This window comes from Anolis sagrei, chromosome 5 (assembly GCF_037176765.1).
Source record: "Anolis sagrei isolate rAnoSag1 chromosome 5, rAnoSag1.mat, whole genome shotgun sequence".
Taxonomy (NCBI): Eukaryota; Metazoa; Chordata; class Lepidosauria; order Squamata; family Dactyloidae; genus Anolis; species Anolis sagrei.
Genome location: NC_090025.1, coordinates 127,744,170 through 127,766,738, shown reverse-complemented (window position 1 = coordinate 127,766,738; position 22,569 = coordinate 127,744,170). Strand labels below are relative to the sequence as shown.

The 22,569-nt window shown below is 39.2% G+C and overlaps 1 protein-coding gene across 1 annotated transcript in view; it reads right to left on the bottom strand.

Annotated features, from left to right (window-relative positions):
• SLC13A1 (solute carrier family 13 member 1) overlaps positions 1-22,569 on the bottom strand; it is an 87,859-nt gene that overhangs the window by 34,944 nt on the left and 30,346 nt on the right. The window contains exons 3-9 of the mRNA XM_067469041.1: positions 19,048-19,176; positions 16,918-17,054; positions 5,442-5,629; positions 5,253-5,310; positions 5,107-5,164; positions 4,006-4,008; positions 1,875-2,035 (exon numbers count right to left, since the gene is read on the bottom strand). Of these exons, the coding sequence (XP_067325142.1) occupies positions 1,875-2,035; positions 4,006-4,008; positions 5,107-5,164; positions 5,253-5,310; positions 5,442-5,629; positions 16,918-17,054; positions 19,048-19,176 (734 nt within the window). The remainder of the gene's footprint in view (positions 1-1,874; positions 2,036-4,005; positions 4,009-5,106; positions 5,165-5,252; positions 5,311-5,441; positions 5,630-16,917; positions 17,055-19,047; positions 19,177-22,569) is intronic.

Below are 22,569 nucleotides of genomic sequence, written 5' to 3'. Positions count from 1 at the left end.
TCTATGAATATCATTCTTGTAGCATGAGTTCATTGAGGTCCAGTAGATAAACAGCTGGATTTGAATCTTGTGAGTTCTCATTTTAAATCTACTCCCCTTGCCTTCAAATTCCTGGTTGTACATTGGGAATACTAAGACTGGTTGTAATTAATTAAAATCTTATAAGGAGCATTGATTTCAAAAGGTTATAATACTCTGTGTTTGAATTTTAGTCTGAATTTTAAACAAGCTATTCAAAGGGTCCAGCTCCATCCCACCAAAAGGGCAGAAACTTGGATAGGTCAGAACTTTGGATAACCTGTAATTACAATTATAAGCTTCATTGGCAGCATTCGATTTTTAATCTCATAATCCGTTGGCATCCTCTTAAATTGCACATGTATGTAATGTAATGTGTTACTTTTCTGTTCATGATGGAGAAATAAATCCAGCATCGTTCTTAATAATAATTCCCTGCCCAAGCTATTTATGTATTTTGAGGCTGAAATCTCCTCCATGTGGCCACTTTGTGACCAAGGGGAGACAAAAGGCAGCCAAGTAGCCAGCCTCATTTATTCAACCACCTGAAGGAAGAAAAAAGCATTCCCCTGAGCCTCCAAAAGCCAGTGAGGATAACTCCATATGGGTGGCTGCAGGTATCATCTTCCTATAGGTGCCACTGAACAGCCATGGAAGTATACCCAAATGACAGGCAGGTAAGATGAATGTGAGACAGAGCCATAACCACATCTGGCAGAATTTTATAATCCATCAGTGTGATGCAGAGTTTGATCATAATCTTAAACAGAGGGTTTTCATGTGCTTAAATTATTCCTTTGAGAATCAACTCTTGATGGTTCTAGTAGACATTTTGAAGAATCTCTCAAAAGTTCTGAACCCTATAATAGAAGATTGAGGTTGCAACTTTGGATAGATCTTTTTAAACCATTCTACTCTAAGTTATGGTCCTTTGACTGGAGCTGCTCTGGAGTTTACCTCTGGCAAATTTCAAGGAAAGAGAGGAACAAATAGGCACAATATGGTTGCAGCTTGTAGCACACTAAGAAAAAAATACAGATCCCTACACCAGATAGTCTTGAGTGTCACTGCTTTAAAATTCAGATTCGAATTTAAGTGGATGCACCACCCAGTGACACAGAAACTACCAGCTATCCCTGGATCCTGTCCATTGTAACAATACAAGAAATTGTTGCCATGGGCAAAAGCAAAATGAATTGGTGTTGTGTACTTTATAAGGACCAAATAAGTTGGTTGGAATGATTGTTAATTAGATGGGAAAGCCAACATGGCACTAATTTGTCATCATATTTCTCAGATGACAAGTTGATCTGTGGAAGACTTATATGACTTTGGAATAAAAAGAGCAAATTTCCTACAAAACCGTCTAAACATAGACAGGAAGCACAACCAAATAGCCAAATAAGGCTATTAAAAGGAGCATATAAAATGTTCATGTTTGCATACAGAGCTTAACCTTTTCATTAGATCTAGAAGTAGGATGCCAGTGAAGTTTCCATTTTGAGTTCCTTCACTGTACAAAAGTGTGACTTTGTTATGTGGGATGGTAGCAAAATAATGGGGGGTTTATTTGGTTGTTCTTGTCACATGCCTCCAGACTGAGTCCAATTTATGACGACCCTATCAGAAGGTTTACTTGGCAATATTTATTCAATGGAAGCTTGTTATTGCCTTCCTCTTAGGCTGAGAAAGAGTGATTGGCCCAAGGTTTCCATAGGTGAATGGAATTTCATAACTTGGTCTCAAACCACTACACCAGGCTGGCTCTACTAAAACTAGAATAATGTAAAACAAATTAATTGGAAATAATATTCAGCTTTACAAAATAGAAGAACAAATATAGTGTCTTTACTTACGTATTGAATTGCTCTGCAAAAATTAAGTTGGTTGAAGTTCCAGTGATGGTTGTCAGTCCTCCAATGGTAGATGAATAGGCAATACACAGACACATGATTTTACATATATTGTGGTCCCTTTGGTTTTGGTATTTTCCTTCTTTTTCACTGGTTTCTGGCTTCTGTGTAAATGGGAAATTGGACAGAAAAAAACTCAAAATGTTTTCATGTTAAACTATTTATAAGCAAAATGTGCCCATCACCATTGGGAACACAACTAGTTTTTGAAAATTCTCATAAAATACTCAATTTTTTCCTGACAATTCTCCAAAATTTAGAATGGAGGAGGGAACCCATTTCCATCCCAACATTGTTCATCTTTTTATTGTTTGATCTTTCTGTGACATGAAAAATAGAAGGGAGAAAAGGAGGACTCATGCTGTGCTTTTCCTATTCCTTCTCCGATCACATTGTTGTTTTGGATATTGTCACTACTGGTGCTGAGTGCTGACCAGTGCCATCTTTGTGCCTAGTGGGTGTCACAAAGGCCAAAATGACTGGGGAAAGCTGCCTGAGCCCAGGGAACGTAGGATGCTGTTTTAACAGCATATAGGAAATGTCTCTGCTGCTCACATGGACTCAAAGTAATCGTTGATTCCATATTTTTTTCAAGAAGAGATTACATGGCAAAAAACAAAAGTACCCCTCACTCACTGTTCATATTCTTTTAACTCTCCACTCTTTCCAGAGTTTGGAAGTAATTCTCTACAAGTAAATAACTAATAGCAACATCTTACTTTTTGAGGGTAGGGGAAACAGCTGTAAGGAAATTCCTTGGGCAGTTATGTGGAAAATGAGACCAAATGACATTTCAGGGCAAGGCAGACATCTTCAACATCTACCAGTTTGGGTGGGATTGAGCATTATAGTTAAGCTAATAGTAGCCCAGGTTTGATTTTTCACAAGGTGTGACCTGAAGAGGCCCATATCTACACTAGACTTCTTGACATGAATTTCAAATGACAGATTCACATGTCTCTACCATTTGTCAGTTAGATGATATCCTCATTTTTTGTTCAAGCAGAGCTTTCAAGACAGCAGAGCATTTGAGCCTGAAGGAAAAAGGAAAGGTAGAACTTCTATTTCATGATTCTCTCATTAGGTCTTTAACCACAATAGTGTGGTTAAGTATGTAGCCTTAATGAAAAAAGATATTGTGGTCGTGTAAACCAAATGTTGGATTTCTGAGAATCTATTTGCTTTTTCAGCTGGGCTCATTCAGCTTTCCTTTTTGGAGAGAATCTGTAATTGGCAGGGTATAATCTTATGCTCCACAATTCATATGTCGTTCTTCCATTGCACAGGAATGGCTTGGAGCCAGGGGTTAATGGAGCTGATCAAGATAGAGATTCATGAGTCATCATTATAAAGCAAAATCAGGGTTAAATGTGGAATAGCGAGCCTTGTTATGAGACTAGCTAGCAATTCCATATTCAAACCTGAGACAGAGTTGAACTGAGTTCAAGGAGTAAGACAAGGAAGAAAGCAGCTGCAGAAATTCTTGATTGGATGCCAGTATTGTGCCAAAACAATTAGTGAGAAGGATTAACAGTTGGAAAACAGAAGGTCAAAAGGCAGAGCTTTTTTTAAAAAGTTACAAAATCCCATACAGCATGTTCCAAAGTTTGCTCAGTACTTTCTGATACTTTACATTGTCCCAAGAAAATTGCAGAAAAGAAGGGCCTTAACCAAAGACACACAAGAAAGGTTTTGCCATGCAATAGGTTTTTTTTCTAATGAATCAATAGGAATAGGGGTTTCCCTCCAAAATTGGATTTAGAAAACTCAGATGTGAGTGACATTTTGTGACATTTTTGTTAGTGTTATGGACTGCCAGACAGCAGTATATCCAGTATATAGCAAAATTATAGCACTGGGACCACTTTAGCTACCAAGAACCCATCTTCTGCAGTTCTTGAAATTGTAGTTTGTTGAGGCACTTAGACTTCTCTGCCAAAAGACACTATTGCAACAGGGCAGGTAAGTGCTATAGACAGGTAAGTATCTATGTATCTCATAAAACTACAAATCTTTGGATTCCATAAGATGGAGCTAAGTCAGTTAAAATAATATTAAATTGCTAAAATTGCACTTGCTTTTTTGTACATGGACTTGTGTGACTACCAAACCACTTTGCTGATTTACTTTCTGTTGTTACATTCTGAAAGAAGTATATGAATAATTCTTTTTCATGTTAACTTTTTCTAAAGGTAAAGGTTTTCCTCTGACATTAAGTCCAGTTGTGTTCGACTTTGGGGACTGGTGCTCATCTCCATTTCTAAGCCAAAGAGCCGGTGATGTCTGCAGACACCTCCAAGTTCATGTGGCCAGCATGACTACATGGAGCGCCATTATGACTGCATGGAGGGCTCAAATTTTTTCTAAAAGCATGAAGATAATCAGTTGCTACAATCCAGTATCTCATATTTATCCCTTCTACAATTATGCAGTTAAAATCATATGAAATCCAGGCAACAAATCTGAAAGATCCCTACAATGACTTCCAACTTCCAAGTTCCTCTCTCTTCTACCATGAATCAGAAACATCAAAGGGCCTTTCTAGTTCTTGTGACGGGAATCATATTGGTAGTTCAATTTATAATAAGCCTATTGGATCTATGAGATTTACTTATGTTTTGATTGATTCAATATGTCTACTGAAATTGGCATTACCAAGGTCAAGAAATGTGTCAATCCAGGGGGTCTTTCACACTGCATATTTATAGCATAGCTGAATATTATGAAGTCCTGGAATTTGTAGCCTGATGAGACACCAGGAATCACTAGCTGAGAATTCGAACTGCAAGTCCCAGGATTCTGCAGGCCATTAAAATGGAATCATAGTGCTATAATTATAAAGTATAAAAAGACCTTGGATCAAGTTGACATGATAGTCAGTGATCTCTGTGTATGCTATTGATTGTTTCCCCAAGATAGGGTGTCTGCCAACAGCTAAAGCTGATTTAGATAGCATATCTTATGGTGAAAACTCTATCCAGAAGTCTCGCCCTCTTAACTAAAGAACTTGGATGCAAAATATGGTGGCAGTCCTATACATGTCTTCCCAGAATTAAGCCCTAGCAAGTTCAGTGGGGTCTACTCCCATGTAAGAGACTGCAAGCTTATGCTCTATATTATTAACTAAGAGACAGTGCTTTCTGAAAATATGTGCTGAGAATGATTTTTTAAATACCATTTCTTTTTCAACGTGGCACACAGCATGAGCAGTAGGAACAGAACCATTGCTGTATCTGGAGGGGAAAAGAAAATTGCTGTCACTAATCTGCTGAACTAGAGCAAACTGATAATGATGCCAAAAATCAAATCTATACATTTTACCCATTTGCTTGCTTTGTCTTCTCCTTCCCATCAACTTCTTCACAATCATTAATATTTTCTGCAAAAGAAAAAAGACACCGATTGAGATTAGCAAAGAGAAGATCTCAAAACAATGGCTTCACTTTAGCTGGTCTTTGCCCCAGCTAAAGCATAAATGAAGACTGGGAAAAGTTTGCTTTCTGTTCATACCATCAAGTTCCAATGCATGATTGGTGACTCCATTTGCATAAGTCATTTCTAGAGCATCAGCTTCTGCTTTAGCACTGATGATTTGCTGAGCCACGGCCTCAACGACTGGCATCACCATGGCAGCACAGGAGGTGTTGCTAAGCCACATAGACAAGAAGGCAGAGCTGATCATGAAACCAAGGGTGAGCCTGAAACAAGAAACACCTCTATGTATATCTGTGATTAATGCCAAATGTAATAAAACAACAAGAGTGCTAATTCTTCATACTTTTTGCATTGAAAACAATGGCGGCAAGCTGGGCGGTGACACTTTCCCCCATGAGTTGATGTGAGGGGGAAAGTGGATGATGAGGGATGTGGAGTGACAGGTTCCCTATGCCTGCTACTGGGCCCCGCCAGATTTGCCACAGTCCGTGGTGAATCAGGGGCTTCATGTGATAAGGTTCCTAGGCATCTTAAAAACAGGTATTAGGCAACATTTCTTCAAAAATTATACTAGTTACTTCAACAAACAGGTTCTATTACAGGAGTGGGCAAATTGTTTGTGTTTCACATAGATATCATAGCAAACTTTGAGAAACCAGACTGCCTCCTATCTCCTCCTTTTTCTTCTCTTCCTCCTCCCCATGAAGATCATCTCTTGTCCCCTCAATAAATGAATTTTTCAATGCGGGGGGGGGGGGGGGCAATGTGGGGAGGGACATTAAGCCTACATTTCTTTCTTTCTTTCTTTCTTGAATTTATATCCTCCCTCTCTCTCAAAGAGAGATCGACAATATCCATTCACAATGGGAAGTCACTTCTAGGTTATATTTTTTCTTTTTGGTGGTGGTGGTGGGCCCTTGGGTCCTAAATAGTTTGGGGAAATCTCTCAAGCCCCTTAAATGTTGAGAGGAGTCTCATGGAAATGCAAACAAAAAATGACTGGGGGCATGGAATGTGTTTAGGATGTCTGTGCTGATAGTGGAGGTCCATGGACCTTACAAGTGTTCTTGACTCTATTAAGTTCACATTTGATGCCAATAATTCTGAACTGCAAAACTATCCGTTCCTGAGGCATAATAAAAAGCTTATGCCCAGAACACATCTGGTATATAAACTTTTTATCAAGTGCTTACTCTTCTTGCCTCTGAAAACCCTTGCAACATAATTTCATTAGCTGAGTACACTCGGGCAACCATTGGTCCAGGAATGAGAGGAAGTCACTTTGAATCAAATCAGACTCATCTAGTTCAGCATTATCTAGAAAGACAGGTACTAGCTTTCCAGGGCTTTAGATAGAACTTAGTCCCACCTGGGACCTGCATGGAAAACATGTGCTCTCCTTCCAACCTACAGTCATTTCCTGTGTTGAAATGGTTTAGCTCCAGGTTACCAGAGCTCTTGCTTCCCTACATAGGGAGAAGAGAACATGATGACAGTCCAACAGAAACCAGTAAGCATAGCAAAATCCAGAGGAGGGGGGAGGTTAGTTCTTTCAAAAAGTTGCATTTATTCTTCAAAGATGTCATACATTTCACCTTTCAAACTATGATGTTCCTTCTCAAGTACACTGCATTATAATCTAATTGTACGATAATCAAATCTATGATTTCTCTTTTGCCATGAGATCTTTTACATACAAAGAAACCTATTTGAAAACATATTGTGTTCATAATAACCACAGTCCCTACCTTTGTTTCCTTCAAATCTGTAACAGCATAGTCATAGAATGAGATACTGGTACCAAGGAGGAAGAAATGGGATGGTACCATCATACATTGCAGAAAAGGAGATGGGTTTGAAAGCAGTAAATTGGGCCAACATTTTTCAAATTGTGGTTTTAATCCTGGTTCAATCCATTATGTAAATAGTTAAGGCAATCTTGCCTATCTCAGTTTCTATTATCTGGGAAACACAGCCTAAATTATACTCTAGTGCACTGCATAATGAAGGATCTGTGACTGATGCACATTCTGATAAGAGCCAGAGTTTTTTTTAAAAAGAGGAATGAAAACAGATACTTTGGTAATGGATATTTTTGGTGTGAAAAAGCATGCCCAGAAATGGGAAGTACACTTGACTCTTGTGTACATTTGGCAGACTAAAGCCAGAGTTACATCATCAAGGTTTATGAAGTGTGAAATTCATAGCTAGGTGAACCATTGTCATTGAACCATTCTAAATTACCAGAGTTCACCACGCTAGTTCTTAGAATTCCTGTCTCATTTCTCACCTCTTGCCTAATTAACAGGCACTGCATTTTAAATCAACTACTTCTTAGAACTTCCATCTCAATTTCCTTGTCTAGTTAGCAGGCAGTTCTTTGTGCAGAAATCAAAAAAGCAGGGGGCAAAGTCCTCACTCTCAGTGCCCATTTGATGGTTCACTTAACCCCAAAACTCTGTAGACCAGGGGTCCTCAAACTAAGGCCCAAGGGCCGAATACGGCTCTCCAAGGTCATTTATCCGGCCCTTGCTCAGGGTCAACCTAAGTCTGAAACGACTTGAAAGCACACAACAACAACTACAACAATCCTATCTCATCAGCCAAAAGCAGGTCCACACTTCCCATTGAAATACTAATAAGCTTATATTTGTTAAAATTGTTCTTCATTTTAATTATAATATTGTTCTTAAGTGGGTTTTTTATGCACTACAAATAAGATTTGTACAGTGTGCATAGGAATTCATTCATGTTTTTTTCCAATTATAATCCAGCCCTCCAACAGTTTGAGGAACTGTGACCTAGCCCTCTGTTTAAAACGTTTGAGGACCCCTGCTGTAGACCTTCATCTACTATCTTCCTTTGTACTGTTTGCCCTACTCATAAAACTATGGATTATGTTACTGAAGTTTTACATCTGCAAAAATTATTTCATTGGACTATAATTTGTTATCTTTTACCTATCCAGTACCTTTTACCTATCCAGCCACCGCTCCAAGCAGGCATGTAGCCGGGGGGGGGGGGGGGGGTGTGCTTGAGGGGCTTCAGCCCCCCCCCCCAATTCTCATGGTGGCCCGCGAGAAGGCCTTACTGGTACATTATTTAAACTGTTATGTTTATTCATATCATGATCTGATCACCATGCTCAATATATCCCATATGCATGGGGGTATTGGGGTAATGATACAAAAGGTTTGCTAGACTCAGACCCCCCCCCCCCCAAATCAAACTCAGCTCCCCCCAAATCAAAATCCTGGCTACAGTCCTGGCTCCAAGTAATAATACAATTCAGTGTTCTTTGCCATTTTGCATAGGATAAAGACAACAGGACCTCAAGAGAAGTTACTTTCCTGTTGTCAATGGGTTCTGAAATGTAATCTGTATTTTCTTGTTCTTTATTCTTATTCCCTTCAAGATAAATATAGAGCTAGTGGCCTTTGTCTGCATTGAAATCTCTCAAAATCATTTTAAGGACTTCATCACATTGACAATTTTTCAGTATCCTGAGATGCGTACAGGTCCCTGGAAGCACAGAGCCTGACAGAGCCCATCAGACAAGATAGATATACTTCCAGCAGGCCTCCATGCTGCCATCATCCTACAAGCATACTAGAATGCTGTAAAGGTCTCTCATGTGCTCATTGAGCAGAATGCAGGGGGAAGCCGGGTGGTGATGCTTCCCCCAGTGGGATGGGTAAGAGTTGATGCAGGGTAACAGCTTCCCCCACTGCCCACCTGCCATGTAGACCTCAATGTGATGAGGTCCAAACTGACAATATCTCAGACAGAATGGAAGTCTGTGACTCTAACATCACTATCATTTTTCTCTGTTATGAGTTTTAACATTTTTGCCTGATGAAGAAACCAGTGGGGCTGTGAATGCTTGCATAAAATATTTTATGCTTTGGAAGTGACCCTAAAAAGGTATCACTGATTGTGGATTTTGGTATAGTTTCTTTGAGTATAGAGACTAAGGTTCAAGACCCCATCTACACTGCCACATAATGTGTGAGAGTAATTATCCATGGGTGCAGGGTGGGGTGGGGCAAACCATGTTTCAGGCTAATGCGGGTTTATCCAAGATTTAAAACATACAAACAAAGATTTGAATCCTCCAGGAAGATATGGACTCTTGCTGGTGACATGACTGAGTCTGCTTTCGGCAACTGCCATATATATGATTGCTAAGGGCCTTCTCCACAGTGATTCCGTGCTTTCCAGGCTCAAGGTGCCTGGGGAGGTGAGATGGTAGTGTCTCCTTCCACTCCCTGCCTCCTGACCACCTCGCCCCCCAATTAGCAAGATGTGACAGGACCTTAGAACAGAATGCCCCCACCCTGTAAGGCTCCTGATGCATCTTAGTGATGCAGAGCTAGAAGTAACAGTCTCCAGGGAAGGTAAGAAGGTTTTTTAATTTCAGAGAGGAGAAATGGGAGGCACCACCGTATGTGGCTGCAAAATGTTTAATGCCAGTTCATGCTACATTTTGGCCTGTGCAGAAGTTCCCTAGATCACCAATCTAGGGAACTTCTGCACTATATGGTCAGAGTAGAGTCCTATAATGCAGTTTAACCACTTTGAACAGCATTATATGAGTCTATATTGACCATTTGAAACTGCATTATATAAGTGTAGATGGGGCTTCAGTCATAGAAACCCAACTGGGTGACCTTGGACAAACTCATGATAGGTTTGCTTCAAGGTTGCCATAAGTCAAAAACAACTTTATGGAAAACAACGACAACTATACCAACAACATCCTTTCACCTGAGTTTAGTACAACTAACTTTTGTGGTTCAATTTCTGAAAACTTTGAAGCTCTGCTGGATTTCCTTAACTAGGAACATTCATCAAAGCTCTGAAGAGATAATGTAGTGTCACAGAATTATTCTCCACTTGGGAGGAAGAAAACCATTTTGTTGACACTGAGATCTCATATGAATGAACAATAATATGATCAATTGATGAAATCACAGCCTTGCCGAGATAATCAATGGCTACAATGCAAATGCATTGCATTTGGCTTAAAAAAACTTGACACCAAGTGATCCCAGCATGGATAATATTGCATAAATGTTAATGATTGTTTGACAAAGAAAGAAGAGCAAACTTCTTTACAAATTCTAAAATGGATTCACATATTATTCTTTTTGTACTTTCCTCATACTGGGGACTCTTCCAGACAGGCCCTATATTCCAAGATCTGATCCCAGGTTTTCTGTTTATCTCAAATTATCCGAAAGTGTGGACTCATATAATCCAGTTTAGAATCATAGAGTTGAAAGAGACCTCATGGGCCATCCAGTCCAACCCCCTGCCAAGAAGCAGGAAAATCAAATTCAAAGCACACCCAACAGATGGCCATCCAGCTTCTGTTTAAAAGCTTCAAAGAAGGAGCCTCCACCACACTTCGGGGCAGAGAGTTCCACTGCTGATGGCTCTCACAGTCAGGAAGTTCTTCCTATTGTTCAGATGGAACCTCCTTTCTTGTAGTTTGAAGCCATTGTTCCATGTCCTAGTCTCCAGGGCAGCAGAAAACAAGCTTGCTCTCTCCTCCCTATGACTTCCTCTCACATATTTATACATGGCTATCATGTCTCCTCTCAGCCTTCTATTCTTCAGGCTAAACATGCCCAGCTCTTTAAGCCGCTACTCATAGGGCTTGCTCTCAGGACCCTTGATCATTTTAGTCACCCTCCTCTAGACACATTCCAGTTTGTCAATATCTCTCTTCAATTGTGGTGCCCAGTTTAAAGCAGAAAACCTGGGATAAGGTCCTGCAGTATAGGGCCTAACTAAAGAGAGCTTGTTAAAAACAAAATGTTGTATTTTAGCATTACAAGGCACCATACGAAGACATTTGAGTTGTTATAGTATCTATCCATCTATAGTGTCTACTTTTTAATGAGTAGATTATATAATTGTTCAAAATGAGCTCTAGATTAGACAATTGGATTGTTTTACTTTTTTCACTGCATGAAGGGGAGGAGGTTATAAATGAGATGAAAGAAACAAACATAAGCATAAGCAACATCTCAAATCAGGGCTAGATACTTTGTGATATTCTATGGGGTCCATAAAATATGGGTGTTCTCTAAAACTCTTCCTCAGACAGGGCAATGGGATGTGGGAGAAAGAGACAAAGATAATTCGGGTGTGATTTGTTTTTTGCCGTATTTTAAAAGTTCTATATTTTATAGCTAGTATGCTCTAAAAAGAGACCTGGGGCTCTTTAAAGAGTTTCAGAGAAGAGAAGAGGGAGAAATAAAAGAACTGCTTCATTACAATTTCTCCTTGATAGCAAACATTAGATAGACTAGTGTTCAAATGATCATTCTATGCACAAGAGTATTAAATTATTCCTATTAGTTTTGCAGATTGAGAATGGATGATTCTCAGCGGAAAGCTGATTTAAAAAAACAACCCACCTATTTCATTTCATTTTTCACTCATCTGCTCTGCCTACATCAATTTGAAATATATACTTACAGTGGCTTTGAGAGATGTCTATATCTTGGGCTCAGATAAACTGGTGCCATTTTGGTGAAAAGGTGGGAATTCAATCAATCAATATCAGTCAAATATTGCACTATAGGGGTATAAGATGTCTTGAATAATAGAACGAACTGGGAAAACATGTAAGCTGGCCCAAGTCCCTTTGGGGAGATGGTGGCGGGATACAAAAATAAATTGTTGTTGTTGTTGTTGTTGTTGTTATTATTGTTATTATTATTATTATTATTATTATTATTATTTGAAACACAACAAGATGAGTCCACAGCAGACACTTTGCTGGCTGTTGAATTGGATCACACATCGGACACTTCCCAAGTGTCTAGGACTGTGAGATGTATCGGCGAATAATGTGTGCAGATCCCAGTAAGGTGGCCTTCTGCAGCTGGCAGATGGTAATTTTGTCAGCATCGATTGTGTTTAAGTGCAAGCCAAGGTCTTTAGGCACTGCACCCAGTGTGCCGATCACCACTGGAACCACTTTGACTGGCTTGTGCCAGAGTCTTTGCAGTTCGATCTTTAAATCCTCATATCGTATCAGTTTTTCCAGTTGTTTCTCTTCAAACCTGCTGTCACCTGGGATTGCAACATCGACAATCCATAATTTGTTTTTTAACACGATTGTGAGGTCAGGAGTATTGTTCTGAGCGCGGTAGTCCATGCTCTGGTTACATCCCGGATTGATTACTGCAACGCGCTCTACGTGGGGTTGCCCTTGAAGACTGCCCGGAAGCTTCAGATGGTCCAGCGCTCGGCGGCCAGGTTACTAACGGGAGCGGCACTCAGGGAGCACACCACTCCTCTGTTGAGCCAGCTCCACTGGCTGCCAATCCGCTACCGGGCACAATTCAAGGTGCTGGCTTTAGCCTATAAAGCCCTAAACGGTTCTGGCCCTGCTTACCTCTCCGAACGCATCTCCACCTATGAACCGATGAGGATGTTAAGATTGTCCGGGGAGGCCCTGCTCTCGGTCCCGCCTGCGTCGTAAGCGCGGCTGGCGGGGACGAGAGACAGGGCCTTCTCGGTGGTGGCCCCTCGGCTATGGAATGCCCTACCCGTAGACATCAGGCAGGCCCCTTCGTTGCTGGAGTTCTGGAGGAGGGTCAAGACGTGGCTCTATGAACAGGCGTTCGGTCAACAAGGCAACTGAACTCATGAAAACGGCATAAATGAACAAAGGAATGGTAGAAGGATTATGAGAACGGAATCTGATTTTACAGAGGCGTTGATGACCACGTTGTTTGTCTTCTATTGTCTGTTGTGTATGTTGTGTTTTAACTAATTGTGATTGTTATATAAATTGTATTGTAAACCGCATTGAGTCGCCGATTTAGGCTGAAAAATGCGGTATAAAAATAAAGCAAATAAATAAATAAAATAAATAAATCTGTCTGAATTCGGAAGTACCAGATTAGCTTGACGTCTTCATTCTCTGTAACTTTTTCTGGCTTGTGATCCCTCCAGTTCTTTGTTGCAGGCAGATGGTATTTGTGGCACAAGTTCCAATGAATCATCTGCGCAATGGTGTTATGCCTCTGCTTGTAGTATGTCTGTGTGATCTTCTTGCAGCAGCTGAGAATATGATCTATTGCTTCATCTGCTTCCTTGCAGAGTCTACATTTGGGATCTGTCATCATCATCATCATCATCATCATCATTATTATTATTATTATTATTATTTGAAGTCTATAGTTTAGGAGAGTACAGTAAATAATTCTATATGTCTCACCAACAGCAAATCCAAGGATTGCATAGGATAAAGCAAATTTAGTTATAGTGGAATCAAACAGCTGCAATTGTGCATTGTAGATAAACCCTTAGTTTGATAGTCTGCTTGGCATTCTGCACTGAATCCAATTCTCATCCCATAACTTACATAAATGTTTATTTACTGGATTACAACTTATTCAATGGGTCTCCTTTAGTAGAAAGAAAGGATTAACAACAAAGGGAGAGATGAATGCCTCAACAACTATGCATGTGTGTGCCAGTTATGAAATTAATTTTACAAAGCTTCCATGATAATCAGAAGAAAGAATGAAGAAACTAATAAAATATCAAAATGAAGCCAAGAAATTCTGCTTAGACTGTGACTAGTGTGCTCACTGGAGAAAAATGAACAAACCTACAGCTACTGATTTATATAGGGTGAAGGATGAGGATTTTTTTAGGTTTTGTTGAACTTTACCTTCCAGAATTTTACATTCACTATGCTTCCAAGGGCTGCTGGAAACTGTAGTTCAACAATAAATTGAGTGCCACATCACTCCCACTCCTGGCCTCCATTCTCCCTACAGTGCTGTTGACTTTTCACCTCATCAGTTGGGCTACTTTCCCTATTGTATGCTGCTTGCTCTCCCTTTTCAGGATGGAGCCCTGACGCATGTGTACTTCTGGCCAAGCTTCATTAGGAAAGGGGAGAGGAAGCGGCGTATGCAGCTGATGTGGCGTATGCAGCTGTGTTGCTTTTAGGACAATTGTGGGGGGGGGGGGGAGAGCCAGGTGGCAATGCTTGTCACCATGGGATGGGGGTAGAGGTATGCCATGTGATGTGGGGTGTGGAGTGACTGGTTCAAAGCAGATAATCTAGATTCAGAAACTGGGTTATATGGCTGTGTAAATGGGATCTTAGGCTTAGGGCCTCTGCAGATTGTACCAAAGCCTTGTGAGGGCTGTATCTGACCCCCAGGCCATATTAAAATATGCCTATGGTTGATTCAAACTTGATCAATTCTCATGTTGATTTTCACCACTCTTTCTCTACTTCACTTCTTGTTATTAAGATGCCCAGCACTTTGACCAGGGGTCCTCAAACTAAGGCCCAGGGGCCTGTTACGGCCCTCCAAGGTCATTTACCCAGCCCTTGCTCAGGGTCAAGCTAAGTCTGAAACGACATTGAAGCACACAATAACAAAAACAACAAAATCCTATCTCATCAGCCAAAAGCAGGTCCACACTTCCCATTGAAGTACTAATACATTTATGTTTGTTAAAATTGTTCATCATTTTAATCATTGTATTGTTTTAAGTGTGTGTTTTTTTTTGCACTACAAATAATATATGTGCAGTGTGCATAGGAATTCATTTTTTTTTCAAATTATAATCTGGCCCTCCAACAGTTTGAGGGACTGTGACCTGGCCCTCTGTTTAAAAAAGTTTTGGACCCCTGACTTTGACTAAGAAGAATACAAATGAAAAATTCATGAACTCAACTACTGTTTTCCTATCTTCTTTCTTAGCTTTCAACTCTTAATGCTTATTTCTTTAGGCTACACATAGGTGTCTAATAGTAGAATCTATGATTTAAGATTGTGTGATTTTAATTATTGGTTTTAATGTTTATATGTTTAAAACTTTTTGGTTTTAATATATATATGTATTGTATTTATATGGCTGTTTATGCGGCATTGAATTGTTGCCTCCTTGTAAGCCACCCTTCGGGGTGAGAAGGGTGGGGTATAACTATGGTAAATAAATAAATCATACACACACACACACACATACACATTCAGAGGCAAAGTTTTCTGGGTTCATTGACATTCCTTTCAGATAGTTGGTATATCATTGAAACCCAAAGCCATAATCCTCTTGGTGATTTACATTTGCATAAATGGAGATTTTGTACAAGTGCTTTTTATGTTATTGAAGGAGATACTAGTACCTCCTTCCACAGTGGTTTCTTTCCTGCTTGAGTAACAGCAAAGGTATGGATGCTGGGTGAAGCTCTTCTCCTTGGCTCAAATGGTTTCTAATTGGTTGTAAGGGTAATGGGAAAACTCATTCTGTATCTAGCCATTGTCAGCTCAGTAGCCATCACTCTTTAACAATCACAAATCTTAATCCTATTTCCAAGGAATTCATTGTTTCTACTTCTGTACAGGCGTGCATTTGGTTTTTACTGTTCCTTCTTATTATCATGAACAGACCTAGATGTATACACATTGTATTATTATAGCACTTTAATTGCCATGGCTTCATCCTACATAATCAACCTTTTTGAGATGCTTAGGCCTAGAGCTGTGTAGCAGACAAGTCTAAATACTTCACCAAAAAGTACAAATCCCAGGATTCCCTATTATGAAGCCAAGTGCTATAATTGTATTACCTGGATGCAACTCTTATTTGGAGGAGGAATAATGAGACTTCAAGTACTGTGCCCAGCATTATACACAGGGATATACAACTGTTGCATAAAACTTTGAAGGAGTTTCTGCCTTATCTAACTGTGCTAATTTGCTTTTGTCAAAACAGCAAGTGACTTATTGTTTTGTTTCCCATCCTAGCAACATCCGACAATTCAGAATCATGAAGCCAGGAATGCTGAGAAATTCCTTTTGTCTTGCTGATTCGATTGACAGAAGATAGTTGGAGCTCTCTTGTGAACCCATGTGAACAATACAAAAGAACACAACATGATTTCATTTACCTCTGTCTTTCTATTTGTACTAACTGTCAGCAACTTAGTGAAAAGGAGGAGCCATCCTAAGTGAGACATACTGCTGAAATTACTGCAACCACAAATTGAATAATAGCAGCATAATGTATGAAATATCTCTCCAGTTGCTTAATATCAGTCATTAAGAATGATGAGTCAGAGTTGTTCAACAGTTCATCTGCTGTTTTGTTCTGAGCCATGCACCATGATTGCCAAAAACAGAAGCCTTTCGTGGAAGACCCATCTTTTCACCCCAAATATATCGATAATTCAATTTATGAAAAGGCTGGTCTTAGCAATATTCATCAGCAACCAGATATGTAATTTTGGGCACTACTTCACATTGCAGTTTGCCAAAATGTTGCAACTTCATTTCTTCTGCTGTGATAGCATTTGCATAGTAAAGAAAAAAAAAACCCAACTAGCAAAGCTCCTACTGCCAGAGAATTGCAGGGTTAAGGGTAACCTATTCAACTTATTTCCTCTACATGGGCAAGAAACATTTTCCTAGAATAAAGAGGATGGCTTTAATTTAACAGGGAAGGTATTTCTGGGCCAGAGGGCTTTTCAGTGCCATTTTTCTTTCACCAATACGATACATACCATGCAGGGTTAACTCCCACCAACATCACCATTTTCAAGGCTATTCTTTTGTGCAAATTCCATTTCTCGATGGATGTCGCCAAGCAAATCACTCCAGTTAATAGCAGATGAAAATCTTTGAAATAAGCAGATGCCACCTAAAAGCAAGATTCAATTTGTTAGCTAAGTGTGTTCTTTTCTGTTACCATTATTCAATCTGAGTGATAGAATACATTTCAGTTTGTATAGGAAAGAGATTGTTGAAAATAAAATTACATGGTTTAGTGAAATAGAAGATCCACAAAGCTAATGCAGATCAGTCCTCATGATGGCCTCTTAAAACAATCCTGAAAATAAGTGAAAGTTACATTTGTGAAACAAAAACTAAACTAGTGTAAGTCAGAGGTTTCTTTTGCTTTTACTGCAAGGCCTTTTTGAATTGACTCTTGCTCATGTTTGGTCTTATGGTCAATGATCTCAGCTTCATAGACTGAAAAATTAGTGCAAATTCACAAGTTCACTTTTGAAAAGACAATTCTCCCCATAATTCCTGGAGATGTGGCTGAAGTTCATAAATATTGGATTCAAAATGCCACTTTACAGATTCATTCATTTTTCAAATTAGTTATAGTTTTTTTTTAAAAAAAAACTGGCCAGCTATTGCAATAGTTACAGTGTTTTACTTTTCTATGTTTCAAAACTTGCTCAAATTTTTATTTTAGCTATTTTGGGAGGGGAATTGCCATTTAGTGAGACATTATCCCTGCAACCATAAAAATAACTAAAATTGCTATAACACACAATAAGTTATGTTGAATCATTAAGAAATGCAGTTATGCCCTTGAAAATGGAATTTATTAGAGATTCTTGGTTCCCTGGAGGTTATAGCAGATGATCTAATCATTTCACATCTGGTTACAGGGACAGACCCAGATGTGTCTCGGATCTGCCCCCTGTTCTCCATTAGAATGACTGCAAGGGATAAGACTCTACAATAAGGAAACACCAAAATAAGAATTGCATTAGTTGTTCTTCATGTATTTATGCCACTAAGGCTACCAGACTTGATAGGTTTGGATTTGTGACCACAGTACACAATCACTGTTATCCAGAAAATTGAGAAAACACATAATAAGACTGATAGAATGAAGTGGTGGAGCCTCCTATCTAATGTTTTCTGACTTATTTTGGATTTATGGGAAAGGCGGGATGAATAGATTAAGGACCTCTTCACATGGGGCATTTTAGTCCTGTTTTGCCACTGTGTTTCATGGTTTGGACAGTGCCTGCCATGCTCCATCAAATGCACCCTGTTCTGTCCCCACCGTATGATGATAGAAGGAAAGGGTGCGCAAGGTGTCATGAGCCGCCCTGCGCACCTTTCCTTTTGGCAGCAACTGCTCGCAAAACAGCACAGCCCAAAAGGGCCATGTGAAGAAGTCCATAGGCTTTTTCTACTTTTCATAACTTGGTTCCCCCTCCCTATCCAATGGTGCAATCAAATACCAATTTATCTAGACCTGCTTAAATTAAAATACATTTGCTTACAGAGTGGATGGGGTGCCTTATTAGCCAAAGCATCATTCAGTTTTCAAGTTTCAGTACTCTCCCCCTCTTCCAATTGAAACATTGGTATATATGAGAATGCCAGGAGGTATGTATAAAATTACTCGTTCTATTTATTTTCTTGATTGTTACAGCCTCCTTTTCATAGCAAAACATGCTTCAGTAAAAACCAAGAGGCAGCCATCACTTCCTCCCCTTAAATGGACTTAGAGTGCATCTACATTGTAGAAATAATGCAGTTTGGCACCACTGACTGCCATGGCTCAATGCTATGAAATCATGGGAATTGTAGTTTGGTGAGTCATCAGCACTGTTTGACAGAGAAGGCTCAAAACCTTGTAAAATTGCAACTTCCATGATTCCATGGGGCTGAACCATGGCACTGACAGTGGTGTCAAACTGCATCAACTCTACAGTGTAAATTCATCCTTAGTAGGGATTAATAAAAATCCCTAGCACATACTGATAATGGATTGGTAACTTCAATAATATAGGAGTGACATTAAAATATTTACATGATTAAAAATGGAAATACATTTAATGATTGGAGTTGTGGTAGGTGATAAACAAAAGAATTAAATGTACCTGCTTGGAAGCCATAATCCCAAATAATGGAAACATCAAGGCAGGAAGTAGTGCTGAAACGGCCAGGGGCAAAGCCTCGGTCAGCCAAAAGATGGCCACCACGAACAACGTGTATGCACATTCTGCTTCCTGGAACAAACAGCTACAATTAAAAACTAAAGCAGATTTTATAACACAATTCCAATCACCATGTGAGAAAAATAGAAGAATAAAATAATTAAACTGATATTATAAACCCAGATGGAATAGTAATAGCATTTACTGGGAAGTCTGTTCATTTGCTTAGACCAGTGGTTCTCAACCCGTAAGTCCCCAGATGTTTTGGCCTTCAACTCCCAGGAATCCTAACAGCTAGTAAATTGGCTGGGATTTTGAGGAGTTGTAGTCCAAAACACCTGGGGACTTACGGGGTTGAGAACAACTGGCTTAGACACTAGAAATGATTAAAAATGTTGGTGTCTTGGTTTTTAGGTTTGTTCCTGGGGTTATTTGTGGCACTCATTTAGAAAATTGCATTGAATAGACCGCATCAGCTCTACTTTCTTAGATATGGTTGTCATGATTTTTTATGGATGAGCTGATGAAGACTGGTATATAGCAAATGTTCTGTATCTCAAACATTAAAGCTGATAGAGGAAACCCGATGCCATTTTTAGAATCAGCAGGTCAAATATACCCAGAAACAGGTCTAACATTTAAGGGACCAAAATATGTTTTTGCCAGTGTTATGGTTTGATCACCCAAAATGTATTACCAAATATTTACTGTGATCTCATGAGATTTCTTGGAAGGAGACATGTGGATGGTACAATTTGATTCTGCAAAATGTTGTGAGACAGGTCCAAATCCATCTAAAAGATTAAAACAGGCTTGTACTGGCTGATCTTATGCATATTTCCTCATGTTTAGTGAGTGTTCCTAGGATATAACTCTCTATCAGTATCACTCTTAAGATAAGAGGCTGTTAGGAATAGTGAGAGTTGAAGTCCAAAACACCTGGAGGGCCAAAGTTTGCCAATGCCTGATATATATCATACAATGAAGCAATGTCCCCATGTTCCATATCATACACTGAAGTAATGTTCCATTTCACAATGTTGACAGATATGGAACTAGAACAGTTCTGACTCCCTCAATTTCTGCACTTGCTTCTATGATTTCCAAGCATATTGCTGATATTGCTATATCTTGCATGGCTATTTCTTCTTTGGAATCATTGTAATCCATCTAGTTGAACACCAAATACGAAGAATTGGCTTGAAAGTTTAAGTATGACTATTGCAGTCACTACAAATGTTCCACCCTTCCTTAAAAAGATGAGTAAGGTCTGTGCAGGTTCAGTAACTTTGACATTACTGTGCTGATTTGGAATTAATGTAATATATCCGTTAATGGAAAATCCACGTCTAGCAGACACTCCTCTAGGTTTATGCACTTGGCAGATGTAATTTTCACTGGATCACATTTTGAGCATGTGAATGTCTAGCTGAGATGTCATGAAATGTTAGTGGAAAATTCCTATCTTTTTTTTTTCAAATTAATTTTTATTCAGAGATAAACCGGGGGTGGGATAGAAAAAACAAAAGTAATGAAAGGGGTTTTATTTACACATGTAAAACTACAACTAATACAATTATCTCTAAGACAGTCACTAAAATAAACTATACCTACACTAATAAACATATAAGCACAGAACTATAAGGTCTATGCTATGGACCTCATTCTCATTGTCTCTTGATTTTTTACTCTTTGTTTTCCTACTCCCTTTAGATAATACTCCCTTTAGATAATAAATTGGAATTCAACATTATTGGAGCAGCATGGAACAGCATGGAGCGCTGTTACTTTCCCACTGAAGCGGTACCTATTGATCTACTCACATTTGCATGTTTTCAAACTTCTAGGTTGGCAGAAACTGGGACTAACAACGGGAACTCACCCCGTCTGTGGATTCAAACCACCAACCTTCCAAACAGCAAGTTCTGCAGCTTAGAAATTTAACCTTCTGTGCCACCATGGCCCTCCCAAAGCTGTAGTACACGGGAATCTCAAAAATGTTCTAGTTGAGTTTGGGACTACAATTAGCCATTATTTGCCTACTCCATACAATCAAGAGTGAATGATTACAAAGGAAAAAGAGAATTTCAAAATCCAAGAGGTTCTGACAATACACATGATATCCATAACAAGCGTTAACGTCATACCTAAGGCAAGACATTTCCTCAAATGACACTACTTGTGTCTCTTTTCTTCTTAGGCAATGTAATTGTGTAAGGATGAGGCTGTTTTGCATATTTTTTTAAAAAAAGAATTACAAGCAATAAAACTGGGAGACTAATACGTTTTCCTTGTTTACAATCTTATTGAAATGTATCCCTGTGTAAGAGACGGATAATATAGTTTCAGGCACAGAGAACGAGCTATGCTCAATCTGTTATTCTAATGAGTAATCCTTCTGGCTACGCTTGCCTCTGTTATATAGCGTCTGTGCAATACGATCATTTGAGATGTTGATCAAATGGTGGTGGCGGGGGGGGGGGGGGCGGTGGAATACTGGCTGAAAAAGCTTTCATACATAGATAATGTGTCTCCTTTTTGGCTTGCTTGAGATTTGTTGATAGCTTTAATCATAGCTGGTACTGAGAATGAAAATCATCTTTGTGGTTTTCACTCCATACCTCAGCCTCTTCTAAGACCAACCTATCACAGAATTTTTTGAGTCTGAGAGTCTATGACTTGCCCAGAGTCACCCAGTGGGTTTTCATGTCTGATTGGGTTTCAAAACATGTTCTCCAGAGTCAAATGACTATGTAAGGCCGGCTCTAATGCACTAGTTTGAGAAATTATCCAAGCTTCCACACAAGATAAAGACAATCAGCGCTTAGTGGGAAATCATTGGATCACAAATGCTATTTGTGCTCGTGGAATGATCTTACATATAAAATTTTGATGGTGATGGTGGGATAATGTTAATGCCTAGATAGAGTAAGAGCAATGCAGCCTTCCAATAATGTTGAACTCCAATACCTAACTGCCTTAGCTAGTACAGCCAATGGTGAGGAATACTGCCGTCCAACTCCCTACCATTTCTAAGCTATCATTTCTACTCTTATCTAAATTCGATTGCTAGTCCCAACCAGAATAGAAGCATAGATCAAGTACTGAATGATAAGTGAAGATTTACGTATATCAGATTAATTCAATGAGTCTGTTCCAGTTATGACCAGACAGTGAATTAAGATTTGTTTTTATTCATTCCATGTTCATAACCCCACTATGATTTGTCACTGCCATGCCCATTTTAAAGTTGATGTAAATGAGACTGAGAGTTAGCTGTTCTAGAGTTGATCGTTAAATCCAGTGCTGATTCAGCAATGAAACAAAACTTCAATTCCAACAATTCCTCAACCAGAGCATATATTATGATAAATTCTAAGATATCAGGGTTCTATATGTGCTAAATGTCGAGCTTGTTTCCAAAAAATAGCAAATTTTATAAAACTGAAAAATGAGTTATAGGTA